General features: G+C 44.5%; 1 protein-coding gene and 1 pseudogene across 1 annotated transcript in view; both read left to right on the top strand.

Annotated features, from left to right (window-relative positions):
- Positions 1–13850, top strand: part of LOC126262476 (peroxiredoxin-6-like) — a 137954-nt gene that overhangs the window by 30663 nt on the left and 93441 nt on the right. Inside the window, exon 2 of the mRNA XM_049959140.1 lies at positions 8870–9026. Within this exon, the coding sequence (XP_049815097.1) occupies positions 8870–9026 (157 nt within the window). The remainder of the gene's footprint in view (positions 1–8869; positions 9027–13850) is intronic.
- LOC126263811 (5S ribosomal RNA) lies at positions 9869–9986 on the top strand (annotated as a pseudogene).

The following is a 13850-nucleotide window of genomic DNA, read 5'->3' as shown; positions in this document are numbered from 1 at the left end:
CACCCGACTTAATTCGACTACATTCCATTATCCTCGTTTTGCTTTTGTTGATGTTCATCTACGTACTTGTGAAACTATTTTTAATGTCAGAAAACAATATTTGCTTAATTTTCTTCGTCCTGGATATTGTAAATTTGTGGTAAGGCCTTATGGGCCCAAACTGCTGAGGTCATCTCTCCCTATGGTTACGCACTACTTAATCTAACTTAAACTAATTTACACTAAGGACAACACACAAATGGTTCAAATGGTTCTAAGTACTATGGGACTTAACATCTGAGGTCATCAGTCCCCTAGAACGTAGAACTACTTAAACCTAACTAACCTAAGGACACCACACATTCATGCCCGAGGCAGGATTCGAACCTGCGACCGTAGCGGTCACGCGGTTCCAGACTGAAGCGCCTGGAACCGCTCGGCCAATTCGGCCGGCCGACAACACACACACCCATGTCCGAGGGAGGACTCGAACCTCCGACGTGAGGGGCCGCGCAATCCGTGATTGGCGTTTCAGACCGCACGGCTACCACGCGCGGCCTTCATGCTGGTTTTGCATGTTTGAATGATCGTGCAGGGTGAGTATATGAATACAGCTTTTTGCTTTTTAGTTACACAATAAACTTAATTTCATTCTTATTAATCTCTGTTAATTAACATAGTTTTGTTCATTCGGAGAATATGGAGAGATTAAGTCAACACTCAATCACACGATCACTTACACTATTTACGAAGGGCGTCCATAAGCAAACCAAAACATTCCTTTTCTCGGTGAATTTCGGTTCAAAAAATCGGAAATTTGGTGTTGCGCACCACGAAATACTTTCACTGCAGCCCATATATTTAGTAAAAAGTTCAGATTGGTGGTGGCACTATATGTAGCCTTCAAAATGTCGCCTTTAACGCAAGTGCGTTCCAAGCAGAGAGCTGCCATGAGTCTCTTGTCGTGGAAACCCAGAGCATCGTAAATAATCATATGCGCTTACAGAATTTCTACGGAGACCTGACAGTGAACAAGAGCACAGTGAGGCGCTGGGTGAGGCGTCTGTCTGTCAACACTGAACAAGCTCCCGCAAACCTTCCCGGCCTCCTGCGTGTTGACCGGCCGCACACACCTGTGATTAGTACAATTTTAACGGCCCTTTTGGAAAATTATGAATGACTGTGCTGGTAAACTTGTACGTTATTTGATACAGAGACAGCTGATTAAAATTGAACGTACTCATTCTCTCTTTACTTATTCTGATCATCACTAAACTGACACACAATATTTTTAGTGCAACGCAATCTGACTTTCAATAATCCCTACAAAAGAATGGCCCTCACTAACAATAAGCTATACCTTTCATGAATCACTTACCTCACAAAAATCTTCGTTACTCGAACTACTGCAATACAGCGAGCGCGAATACTGCCAGCTCAATAAAAGATTGTAACTACTGAAGGCACTAATTACTGATAGGCATAGTTAGCAAATGAAATATTTTGATAGAGGACAAAAAATGCATTTACCTTAAAAGTGTTCAAAAGTCATAATATGTATATCAGTTCATGACATCCAGTCTTACAAATTTCCTTTTTCTGACGGACACACGTCCAGATCTCAAAATTCTGCCATCTCTCTCCCCACATCCACCACCGCTGGCCTCTCACCTCCAACTGCGCAACGCTACGCGCTGTTCACATCCGACTGCTCAACACTACACTACCAAATATTCCAACAATGCAAATCAGCCACAGACTGCACACAGCACAGTCACAGATTTTCATACAGACCGCTACGTGGCGTTACCAACATAAAAACCTAAACAAGGCTACTTACACTACTACTACTGCTACATATTGCGAGAGTAAACAAAACAAACGTCGGGACTTAATAGTGGCAGCCTTCGCAACCCGCACGTGCCGTTGCGCCCGGCGCAGCGTGCCGTCGGTCCAAGGCTATTAATGATTCGGCGCACACTTCGATCGTCGCCGTGCCGGCCGACAGTGCGCGTCGAGCCAAATCTCAGTCCCCATTGCCTCCCGCGCACACTGCGCGCTGCCGTTCCATTTGCGCCTATCAGCTTCCATTAGGACTTCCGCCTGACCACGCGGAGTAAGTGGCTGTGAGGGTCTTGCTAGACGGAGCGAGAACGAATCGCCGCAGGAGCAAACCACGTCCCTAACAGCATTATCTGAAACTTAATTCAACATTCGATACCACCGAAATGCACCAATATCGAGCGCTTCCTTGTTTCCTCTCGCTTTGAAATTCACTGACAATGTAATTGTAGAATCCTGCCTAGTCGTCGAGTATGGAGTGTCTAGCAAACTTGCTTTCTTGGATCGCTAGACAAACAATTCAAACAAATCGTATCAATGAGTTTTATTACGAAAAGTAAATGGTAGTAGTTAACTTTCCAGAATTAGATTTTCACTCTGCAGCGGAGAATGCGTTGATATGAAACTTCCTGGCAGATTAAAACCATGTGCCGGACCGAGACTCGAACTCGAGACCTTTGGCACACAATTTTAATCTGCCAGGAAGTTTCATATCAGCGCACTCTCCGCTGCAGAGTGAAAATCTCATTCTGGAAACATCTCCCAGGCTGTGGCTAAGCCATGTCTCTGCAATATCCTTTCTTTCAGGAGTGCTAGTTCTGCAAGGCTCGCAGGAGAGCTTCTGTTAAGTTTGGAAAGTGGGAGACGAGCTACCGGCAGAAGTAAATCTGTGAGGACGGAGCGTGTGTCGTGCTTGGGTAGCTCAGTTGGTAGAACACTTGCCCGCGAAAGGCAAAGGTTCCTAGTTCGAGTCTCGGTCCGGCACACAGTTTTAATGTGCCAGAAATTTCAAGTTCCAGTAGTTAACTTTGACAATTACATAGATGTGTCACAAGCAAAGGGTGACAGACAAAATAAACAAGCTTCTTCAGTACATTCAATTGAACATAGAACAAACGATACGATAGTGCTGAAGCTACTCTTCAATTGCGCCGCGACCAGTCGGGCGCGGCGCCTATGTCCTCTTCACGTAGGGGCGGCTGCTAACGCGTTGTCGTCCTAGAGAAGATTCGGTCAGCGTGCAATTGGCTGACGTCTTGTCACAGTCCTCTCTGCCTCACCGTTCCCGACTGGCGTGCCGCCGCTTCACTTTACGCCGTAACAGTAGCCATATTTCTTCAGTATTATTTTCGTTTCGATTCCAAATACACTCCTGGAAATTGAAATAAGAACACCGTGAATTCATTGTCCCAGGAAGGGGAAACTTTATTGACACATTCCTGGGGTCAGATACATCACATGATCACACTGACAGAACCACAGGCACATAGACACAGGCAACAGAGCATGCACAATGTCGGCACTAGTACAGTGTATATCCACCTTTCGCAGCAATGCAGGCTGATATTCTCCCATGGAGACGATCGTAGAGATGCTGGATGTAGTCCTGTGGAACGGCTTGCCATGCCATTTCCACCTGGCGCCTCAGTTGGACCAGCGTTCGTGCTGGACGTGCAGACCGCGTGAGACGACGCTTCATCCAGTCCCAAACATGCTCAATGGGGGACAGATCCGGAGATCTTGCTGGCCAGGGTAGTTGACTTACACCTTCTAGAGCACGTTGGGTGGCACGGGATACATGCGGACGTGCATTGTCCTGTTGGAACAGCAAGTTCCCTTGCCGGTCTAGGAATGGTAGAACGATGGGTTCGATGACGGTTTGGATGTACCGTGCACTATTCAGTGTCCCCTCGACGATCACCAGTGGTGTACGGCCAGTGTAGGAGATCGCTCCCCACACCATGATGCCGGGTGTTGGCCCTGTGTGCCTCGGCCGTATGCAGTCCTGATTGTGGCGCTCACCTGCACGGCGCCAAACACGCATACGACCATCATTGGCACCAAGGCAGAAGCGACTCTCATCGCTGAAGACGACACGTCTCCATTCGTCCCTCCATTCACGCCTGTCGCGACACCACTGGAGGCGGGCTGCACGATGTTGGGGCGTGAGCGGAAGACGGCCTAACGGTGTGCGGGACCATAGCCCAGCTTCATGGAGACGGTTGCGAATGGTCCTCGCCGATACCCCAGGAGCAACAGTGTCCCTAATTTGCTGGGAAGTGGCGGTGCGGTCCCCTACGGCACTGCCTAGGATCCTACGGTCTTGGCGTGCATCCGTGCGTCGCTGCGGTCCGGTCCCAGGTCGACGGGCACGTGCACCTTCCGCCGACCACTGGCGACAACATCGATGTACTGTGGAGACCTCACGCCCCACGTGTTGAGCAATTCGGCGGTACGTCCACCCGGCCTCCCGCATGCCCACTATACGCCCTCGCTCAAAGTCCGTCAACTGCACGTACGGTTCACGTCCACGCTGTCGCGGCATGCTACCAGTGTTAAAGACTGCGATGGAGCTCCGTATGCCACGGCAAACTGGCTGACACTGACGGCGGCGGTGCACAAATGCTGCACAGCTAGCGCCATTCGACGGCCAGCACCGCGGTTCCTGGTGTGTCCGCTGTGCCGTGCGTGTGATCATTGCTTGTACAGCCCTCTCGCAGAGTCCGGAGCAAGTATGGTGGGTCTGACACACCGGTGTCAATGTGTTCTTTTTTCCATTTCCAGGAGTGTATTTTATTAGCCTGTTAACCTCATAAGTCAGAAAGGTCAATGGAAGTTACCAAATCGGGCTTCGTTTAACGTCTGGTGAACGTGACAATAGCGACAGATCGGTAATTTAGCTGTGAGGAGCCTAACAACGGACGTGAGCGAAACACTGTTGACGCAGTGATCACAGTCAAAAATAACAAAGAAGTGTATATTCTGTGGGTACCTTCAACGGGAACAGTACCATTTTGGTACAGAAAACAAGCTAGTTATCAATTCACAAGGGATGTGTGTGTGTGTGTGTGTGTGTGTGTGTGTGTGTGTGTGTGTGTGTGTGTGGCCGGCAGGAGTGGCCGAGCCGTTCTAGGCGCTACAGTCTGGAACCGCACGACCGCTACGTTTGCAGGTTCGAATCCTGCATCGGGCTTGGATGTGTGTGATGTCCTTAGGTTAGTTAGGTTTAAGTAGTTCTAAGTTCCAGGGGACTGATGACCTCGGAAGTTAAGTCCCACAGTGCTCAGAGCCATTTGAATCATTTGTGTGTGTGTGTGTATGTGTGTGTGTGTGTGTGTACGTGAATTTTGGTCGCCCAAAGACAAGGTGATTAGAGCCCTAGCTAAAATAATCTGACACGAATAACGGCTAAAATTGGTAAACCTTTAAAACACACAATGCAAACTCTCTCAAAACACGCTACACAACAGAATTAAAGGATCCCCTTTTCGAAAGCCCGTAATTACCTCCACTTGCGACGCATAGGATTGAAATTTGGCTAAAAGGGATCTACAACCTTCTTCTGTAATGCTGCAAAGTGGTGCTGTCCTGCGACGTCAGCCTAGAGCTCGATGACGCTTCAAACTGCAATATGTCGGCACATATAGGCAACTGGAATCGCAGAAATATCAAGCGGTTGCCTACCTGCAGGCCCCAATACCTACTTTACGAATTGTCTCCGTAAATGTTCATTTTTAAAATTCTTAATAAAGGTAGGTACTGCGGAACTTTGCGTTTTGTTCACGCAAATGTCAATTTCTCACTCCTCCGTGATCACGCCACAGGATGAGGTGAAAGAGAAGGGCTGGAAAAGGATAAGCATCCTTTTCTGCTTCGGGTCACGTTCACATGTCATCGAATAGTAATGAACGGTTCCTAGTGGCTCCAACCTTTACACGAGATCAAAAACTGCGGTCCAAACTCACTGAATTCTCCAGACCGACCCATTTTGTTGTTTCTGCTGCTCTACTGACACCTCAATACTCAACACTACCTTTATTCTGATGGGTATGCCTCTCGTGACGTCAATCAGTCATTTCCACATTACCTAGGGTTGTGCGGATACTTTTGATCAGATAGCGTACTTCGCACCTGCCTCAACATTCCTGCGTCGTGCACAGCACATCTTCAGATGGGACAAGCCTTCCCATTATAACACCTTTATTGAACGTCAGCACCTAAATATGACCTTAACGTACAACAAGGGTTACCCTCTGTGAGGAATTTTTGGTTGTTTGACCGTGTGTTAACCTAATGGACAGAGGGTATCGAACATAAATTTCGTGGCTACGGCAATTAATAGAAAGCTGAAAGACTTTAATTTAGGAAATAATAAAAGTAGTCAAAGTTTTCGTGAATGAAGCAATAAACGGTCGCCCGCCTGATTAGGCATAATAATGTGGGAACATTAAGTTCAAAGAATTTAATTATAATTTTGCAAAAAGGACTCTCATTATTTCTGTCTTCATAAAGTGCAATGTACTCACACAACTACCGGACGAACTGAACAGTGATTAGCAGTAGTTATCATTCGGATAAATTAGCAGTCACAGAAAGATCAATGGTACTTTACTTCTATTATTAATAATCAACATCTCAACCATTAACCGATTCGGCACCAAAAAGTCATCAAAGACATCACGAAACTAAGTGAAGCATGACACGAGTCCTGGTTTAACTAACACACAAACATGACAAATGTAATAAAATAACACTGTACAAACACTTTTTATACTCTCTTTCTTATGGAAATACTTTAGATACCTTTAGCAAAAGCAATATTTAGTTTAACTTTTTCATAATAGAAAAGAATATAGTTGGGGCCCACAAACTGTCATTTACTGTACAGGTAAATTTTCTAACTATTTCAGAGACAAATTTCATTACACTAACCCCACTTGAATTTGTTTTTATTTCAATACTATATAGCAATTTACTCAAATATTATTCTCAAATAAAACTTCAGTAACTAGTTCATGGTAAAAGTCAAAGCAAAAATCACATTTCCTGTAAGTCAAATTATGTGCCTTTTTCATCACCTGTGAAGCAGGTGGCTTAACTCCCAACATTTATACACTTTAGCATTGAAACTTTGGCACATTCAAAGTAGAAACAATTCAATGACTATTCATAGACAGGAAACTCGGTCTTTTGCACGTTTAGGGAAGAACCGTAAAACGGTTTTATGATCCAGACAATTCCAAAGCTCACACACATGTCTTTATCACTTGAATTATTATTGAAAAAACACACACACACAAACATACTGGTCCATACTACGATACATATCGGATTTCCTGAAGTTGGCGGATCATTGGCGCAATAGTGGTGGCAAGCACGTGGCGGCTATCTGGTCTCACCTCTTGCAGTTTAACGCTCTTTTCAAATTTCTTCTTGGCGACGTATTAATCATATAAGAGCCATTCCATAATACAAGAGCACCATATTACAGCTGAAACCACATCTGAGGTAATTTCAACATAAATTGGCACTCACGGTATTGACTGTACAACTGCTGGCCACTGACTGCGTAATGTGCTCTCTCTCTCTTGCCGCCCAGATTGACCGCCAAACCCACCTTTTCCCGCGCGCCAAGCCCCTTCCATAGCGGAGGGGATTCCCTACACCGTTTCCATTATATAATCCAACTTTCCAAAGAACACTACAGGCCATTAAAATTGCTACACCAAGAAGAAATGCAGATGATAAATGGGTATTCATTGGACAAATATATTACACTAGAACTGACATGTGATTACATTTTCACGCAATTTGGGTGCATAGATCCTGAGAAATCAGTACCCAGAACAAACCACCTCAAAAAAAAAAAATGGTTCAAATGGCTCTGAGCACTATGGGACTCAACTTCTGAGGTCATTAGTCCCCTAGAACTTAGAACTAGTTAAACCTAACTAACCTAAGGACATCACAAACATCCATGCCCGAGGCAGGATTCGAACCTGCGACCGTAGCGGTCTTGCGGTTCCAGACTGCAGCGCCTTTAACCGCACGGCCACTTCAGCCGGCAAACCACCTCTGGCCGTAATAACGGCCTTGATATGCCTGGGCATTGAGTCAAACAGAGCTTGGATGGCGTGAACTACTTAAACCTAACCAACCTAAGGACATCACACACATCCATGCCCGAGGCAGGATTCAAACCTGCGACCGTAGCGGTCGCGCGGTTCCAGACTGTAGCGCCTAGAACCGCTCGGCCACCTCGGCCGGCCAATGTCGCGATACGATAAACCACAATCGCGATAGGCTAAAATCCGACCTTTATAAAAGTCGGAAACGTGAAGGTACGCATTTCTCCTCCTTACACGAGGCATCACAACAACGTTTCACCAGGCAATGCCGGTCAACTGCTGTTTGTGTATGAGAAATCGGTTGGAAACTTTCCTCATGTCAGCAAGTTGTAGGTGTCGCCACCGGCGCCAACCTTGTGTGAATACTCATTTGCATATCACAGCACCTTCTTCCTGTCCGTTAAATTTCGCGTCTGTAGCACGTCGTCTTCGTGGTGTAGCAATTTTAATGGCCAGTAGTGTATGAACTTGTATTCAAATTTTTCTTTTACGAGCATACATATTTTTCGAGCATACGTATTTTATAAAGTTTCATTATTTTAAACATTATTAAGTCTTTACAATATATACATCATAAACTTCCACTTTCCCCCTGACAATTCAAATATCTTAACTAGTACAGAACAATCACTTCATAGTTACATACACATAATTACACTGTATAAACTACTTACAATCGATAATGGTGTCGCACCGTGACTTTGTTTTAGTCTGTATGCGTTTGCAAATTAGCCAATATTCAGCAACGAAGTTCGACGTCTCGCTCATTTATTGCCACCTCACTTACAACTGCCCCTGAGGAGCCTCTTGTAAAAGCTTCCAAAGAGGCCTCAAAGTTGCTTGTGTTGAGATGATTCAGTTTTTTGCTCGTGTGTTTTCTGCGAGGTGACGGTAGTGACGGAGTCGTGGTGTGTTTGCAGGTGGTGCATCCTGTTCTCGCACCCGGCGGACTTCACGCCGGTGTGCACCACGGAACTGGCGCGCATGGCGGAGCGCGCCTACGAGTTCACCAAGCGCGGCGTGCGCATGATCGGACACTCGTGCGACTCCGTGGCCAAGCACCTCGTCTGGCTGCAGGTACGTCACACATTTACTTTCATCCAGCTGTTTAACAAACAAGCCGTGCAATATGCTGCAATCGTGTCTTACATTTTTACATGTTGGCTGTTTGTTACCGCTACCTCGTCTTTGTTACTACCTAGGTATCGCAAAAGTGATCACACGGCCATCCACGGAATAGGGTCGGCGGTTATCACTGAAAGAACCGTTTTGCGGTTGTACCGGTCTTTTTCTTCTGCAGTTTAAGCTGGCTGTTAAAACTACTCAAAATAACTGGTTTCTGAACTAACAGATTTTTCTTTTTTTACTGCGGTTGTTTTCAGTAATAGACGTAGACTTCGAAGAAAGAATGCAGGAGATCTCGATCGACAGGGCATTGAGACTGTGACAGAAACTGGTCCCATTGTCTCCAGCAATATGGTGAAGGTTAAGGAGACGGTGTGGCAACACAATGAGCGAAATGTCACAAGTTTGTGACATCCCTGCAGCGACATTTTTTCACCCTGAAGCAACCACAAAATGAGGGTTTCAGTTATCGTCCCAAGTTTATAACACGTCAATAAAAATTATAGGTATATATATCAAATTTATTTTCTCTTCCGAGGAACATTATGGATGTTTTCTCCTTATATGATATTGCAAGTTGGTTGTGCCTCCTCCAGTTTCTAATCTTTTGAAGGAAATGGAGCACTGTACGCAAATGCTACGGAGCTACGTAAATTACTTTGAACCCATTTTCAAGGATCACAGCGAAAAACTACCATATAGACCAGGTAGGGGCTAGTCTTCACATTCTACGTACACGATCACCGTCTAATAGACCCTGCCACACGTTAATAGGTACAGCGTTGTGCCAGCAAGCCAACGGCCTTGCCGCAGTGGTAAGACCGGTTCCCGTCAGATCACCGAAGTTAAGCGTTGTCGGCCTGGGGTAGCACTTGGATGGGTGACCATCCGGTCTACCAAGCGCTGTTGGCAAGCGGGGTGAACTCAGCCCTTGTGAGGCAGACTAAGGAGCTACTTGAGTGAGAAGTAGCGGCTCCGGTCTCGGAGAGTGGTGTGCTGACCACATGCCCCTCCATGTCCGCATCCAGTGACGCCTGTGGGCTGAGGATGACACGGCGGCCGGTCGGTACCGTTGGGCCTTCATGGCCTGTTCGTGAGGATTTGTGCCAGCAATGCTGTACCTATTCTATCTTTTGTACGTTGCTAGTTTATAACTGTGGACGTTGTAATAAGAATAGCAGTGATCGCTTTTGCCACTTTCTATAATAAGGCAATCGTTAAAATCAGTGGAGGTTTAAGGATAATCGTTTCCTTAAAAAAAAGTTTTACTTAAAAACCAAAAATTTTAGCACTGCTGCTATGGCAAATTGATACGCCGGTTTTTTACTCCATCATTACTAAAACATGAAAAAAACCTGTTATAACCAAGACAGAACAAATACTGAAAAGCACCGGTTATTCAGAACTAAATACCGGTATCTGTTTTAACTGGTCTGTTTTTCCCATCCCTAGTATGGAATTTAATATTATCCATATGTTGAATGTGAGGTAACGATTGTTACTTTATCTGTACTAGCGTTGGGAATTATGGGAGTAGATGTTCACTGGAATGATATTGTCGTTCACCCTGTTACTGTGCATATACAGTGCATAGCAACACATTACTACGCCAGGGCACGAAGACAAGTGTCACGCGACTACTATTGATTCCCACTGCTGGTGAAGAGGACATGAACTGGTGTGTGGATGGAGTGTCTCATGAGACTGACAGGGGCAGAAGCGGCCGACTTTAATGCATGACGAGGATCCCCGGTTCCATGTATTTTATTTTATTTATGAATGTACCAATGTGCTGATAGAGTTTTTAGTGTTTTAATCAAATCAGCTGTCGACAACGTGATGAGGAGAACAGTGTCTCCCGAAACGTGCTGTTATTTTATGTGAAGTACAGTTAAGGTGTCAGTAACGCAACTAGTCATTACTGAGAATCATGGAAGGTTCCTTACGTGTAGGAAGGATAAAATATCAGTAACTACTAACCAGTGTTGGAGGTTTCGCCAGCTCGAGTAGCTACCGAGTGTACAAGAGAGACTTTCTTCGCGGGACACCTACCTTTTGGCTGAATTAATGCGGGCCGCCACGACTTACTCTTCTGTTTTCCTTTCACCGCGAGTTTTAATTTCTTCCCTGAACTTTTGTTTTATTTCCGCCATTGTTTCTTCGGTGAATTCTTTCTACCATGTACAGATTGAACAATTGGGCACAAATATTGCTTCGATGCCTTCCTCTTTATCTTAGAGAAGCACTTACCCGTACTCAAACATTTGGTCTGTGTGTTCTTATCTCTTTGTTTCCCTACAGTTTATAGCCAGTACAGCTCTCTCTAATACTGTCCAAGTTATTCCCTGACAGCTGAAAACGTTCTATCATATTGTCGTCGCAAAGCGTGCTCCAGTGTCCAGCACCGCAGTCTCTAACCCGCGCGATTCCTGGTTAGAATTCCGAATCCCGAATTTTGTTCTCTCGGGGACTGAGTGTTTGCGTTGTCCAAATCACTTCAGTACAACAAAAACCCAGCCAAAGTTGCAAATATTCCTTTTTTTAGTTACTCGATGACTAGTTCTGGGCCGGGACCCATTTTCAAATCATCCAGATAGTCAAAACGGATGTCCAAACACACCTTGTCAAAAACATATACGTACTATGAAGTTCAAATGAACGGTTACAACATGCTGGAAGATCACAAATCACTATATCCTACCTTCAACGTCGGGCAAGTCGCCGAAATGGCGTCAGACAGGAACACCTGCACAAGGTGGCAAAACACTCAGATCGTGTCTCCTGGTCAATAACATCAAATGTTAATTTCTCCTTCCTGTCCCTTTTTATAGCCAATGTTTGCCAGATATTCCTTTCCTTGCCGAGTCAGCGGAATACCTTCTCACCTATTATCTGTCCACTAAATCGTCAGTTACCTTCCGCAACAGGACGTCTGAGACGCTCCATTTTTCATCTTTTCTGGTTTTACCAATGTTTAAGACTCATCTCGATGCACTGCTGTGCTTCAGACGTATTTATCAGATGTTTCTTCCTCCATTTAAGACCTATGTTTGACTCTACTAGACTTCTTTCTGTAAGTAATGTCCTTTTCGCTCCCTAGTCCGTTATTTTGCTTTCTAGGTAGCAGATTTCTTTCACGTCGTTTCCTATGTGGTTCAAAATTTTTATGTTAAGTTTATCGCTGAATCATTTCTGACACTCATTAGTACTTTAGAATTTCTTTAACATACTCTTAGGTCATATTCTGTTCTTATTAGACTGACATTTCGTTGAAGAAATTCTGTAATTGTTCGTCACTTTCTATGAGGTTAGCAATGTCATCAGTGAATCTGATATCCTTTCACCCTGAAACTTTGTTTTATTTCCGCCACTGTTCCTTGGATATATTGTTTCTACCATGTACAGGTTGAACAACAGGAGAAAATACTGCTTCGATGTCTTATGCCCCTTCTAATCTGAGCACTTACCTCTTGTCTTCCATTTTTATGGCTCCCTCTCTGTTCTTGTACAGCTATTACACGTCTTTCCCTCTGCTTACAAGTGCTCCTTTAAAAACATGTTTTAAAATGGCGGTGAAAGTACAGTATGTGGCTCTCTGCATTGATGAGTCTAAACGCTATGGTGACTTCAGACATCTAGGGAAGGACGTGTTCTGTCGGTTGCCAGAGTACTTAGGAATTCAGGGCAAAGAATTCGCTGATACAACAGCCAAATAAGCAAAGGAACATTACCTACATCGACGAAATGTAAAATCTCTCTACATACAATGACGTCGTTGTTGCGGCAAAAGGGACATGCGCCCGAACGGACAGATCACAATTTGCGACCGATGAAGCCAAACGTTTGCTAGTTTCCCACCTCCTTCCAGTAACTGAAGCTAAATGAAGTCATATTGACATTCCTCCGAAATGGCCGTAGTCTTCTTATGATGAGTTTAATTCCAGCGAGAGCACCCAGAAGTGTGCAGTGCTTGCTATATTACGCCCAGTTGTAGTTGAATGTTCTCTATGTCCTTCAGTTAGCTGTGGCCTTGTCCTATTTTAGATGATGTTTGGATCGTTGTAGCAAATTTTCTAAAATTTGCGAGGTTATAGGACTATTCCCTAAATTATTAGGATAGAGACGTCAACTGACATTGGAATGTCTGATTCTCCCGTTTCATATATCAGTGGTGAGGCAGCCACAAAGAAAGGGAAAAAGTTTCAACTAGTTTTATTTCACTACAGCAACAACATTCAGATTGTGTGTATGAGTGAGTCTGTGTATTTATGTGTATGTGTGTTCAAGCGTAACTCACACTTTAATGTTTCTGAGGGTGGCTTTTTCCTTGCTTAATTAATCAGGTAGGCAAATTTTTAAGGCCTTTATCGTATTATTGGATATTCTATTAAAGCTCTTTTATCATATGACTATTACAACGGTATTAAAGAAATAATAAGAATGTGTTTTAAGTTCACTCGCCCAAGAAAAATATTTACGAGCAATAATAACCGAGACACTGAGCACCTCAAACCCAGACAACGGCACGCCTTCAGAATGAAGTGTCTCTTGCTGTTGATCGTTTTGTTTGAACAAGCCAGGCTCATCAGTTTGTTATACAACTTCAGATTAGAAGATTTGTGATAATAGTAGTGAAAGTGAAGGAATATTTGGGAATCATCAATTCCAGGGGACTCTTATGCTCGTAGGTCTTCTGATCGAAAGAAGAACAGTAGAAGAAATTAATGAAAGTAACAGCGTACTTAGCACACGATATTAGCTGATAATGAAATGTGC

This window comes from Schistocerca nitens, chromosome 6 (genome assembly GCF_023898315.1).
Source record: "Schistocerca nitens isolate TAMUIC-IGC-003100 chromosome 6, iqSchNite1.1, whole genome shotgun sequence".
In the NCBI taxonomy this organism is placed as follows: domain Eukaryota; kingdom Metazoa; phylum Arthropoda; class Insecta; order Orthoptera; family Acrididae; genus Schistocerca; species Schistocerca nitens.
Note: the sequence above shows the minus strand (reverse complement) of the source record. Positions and strands in the feature narration are given on the sequence as shown.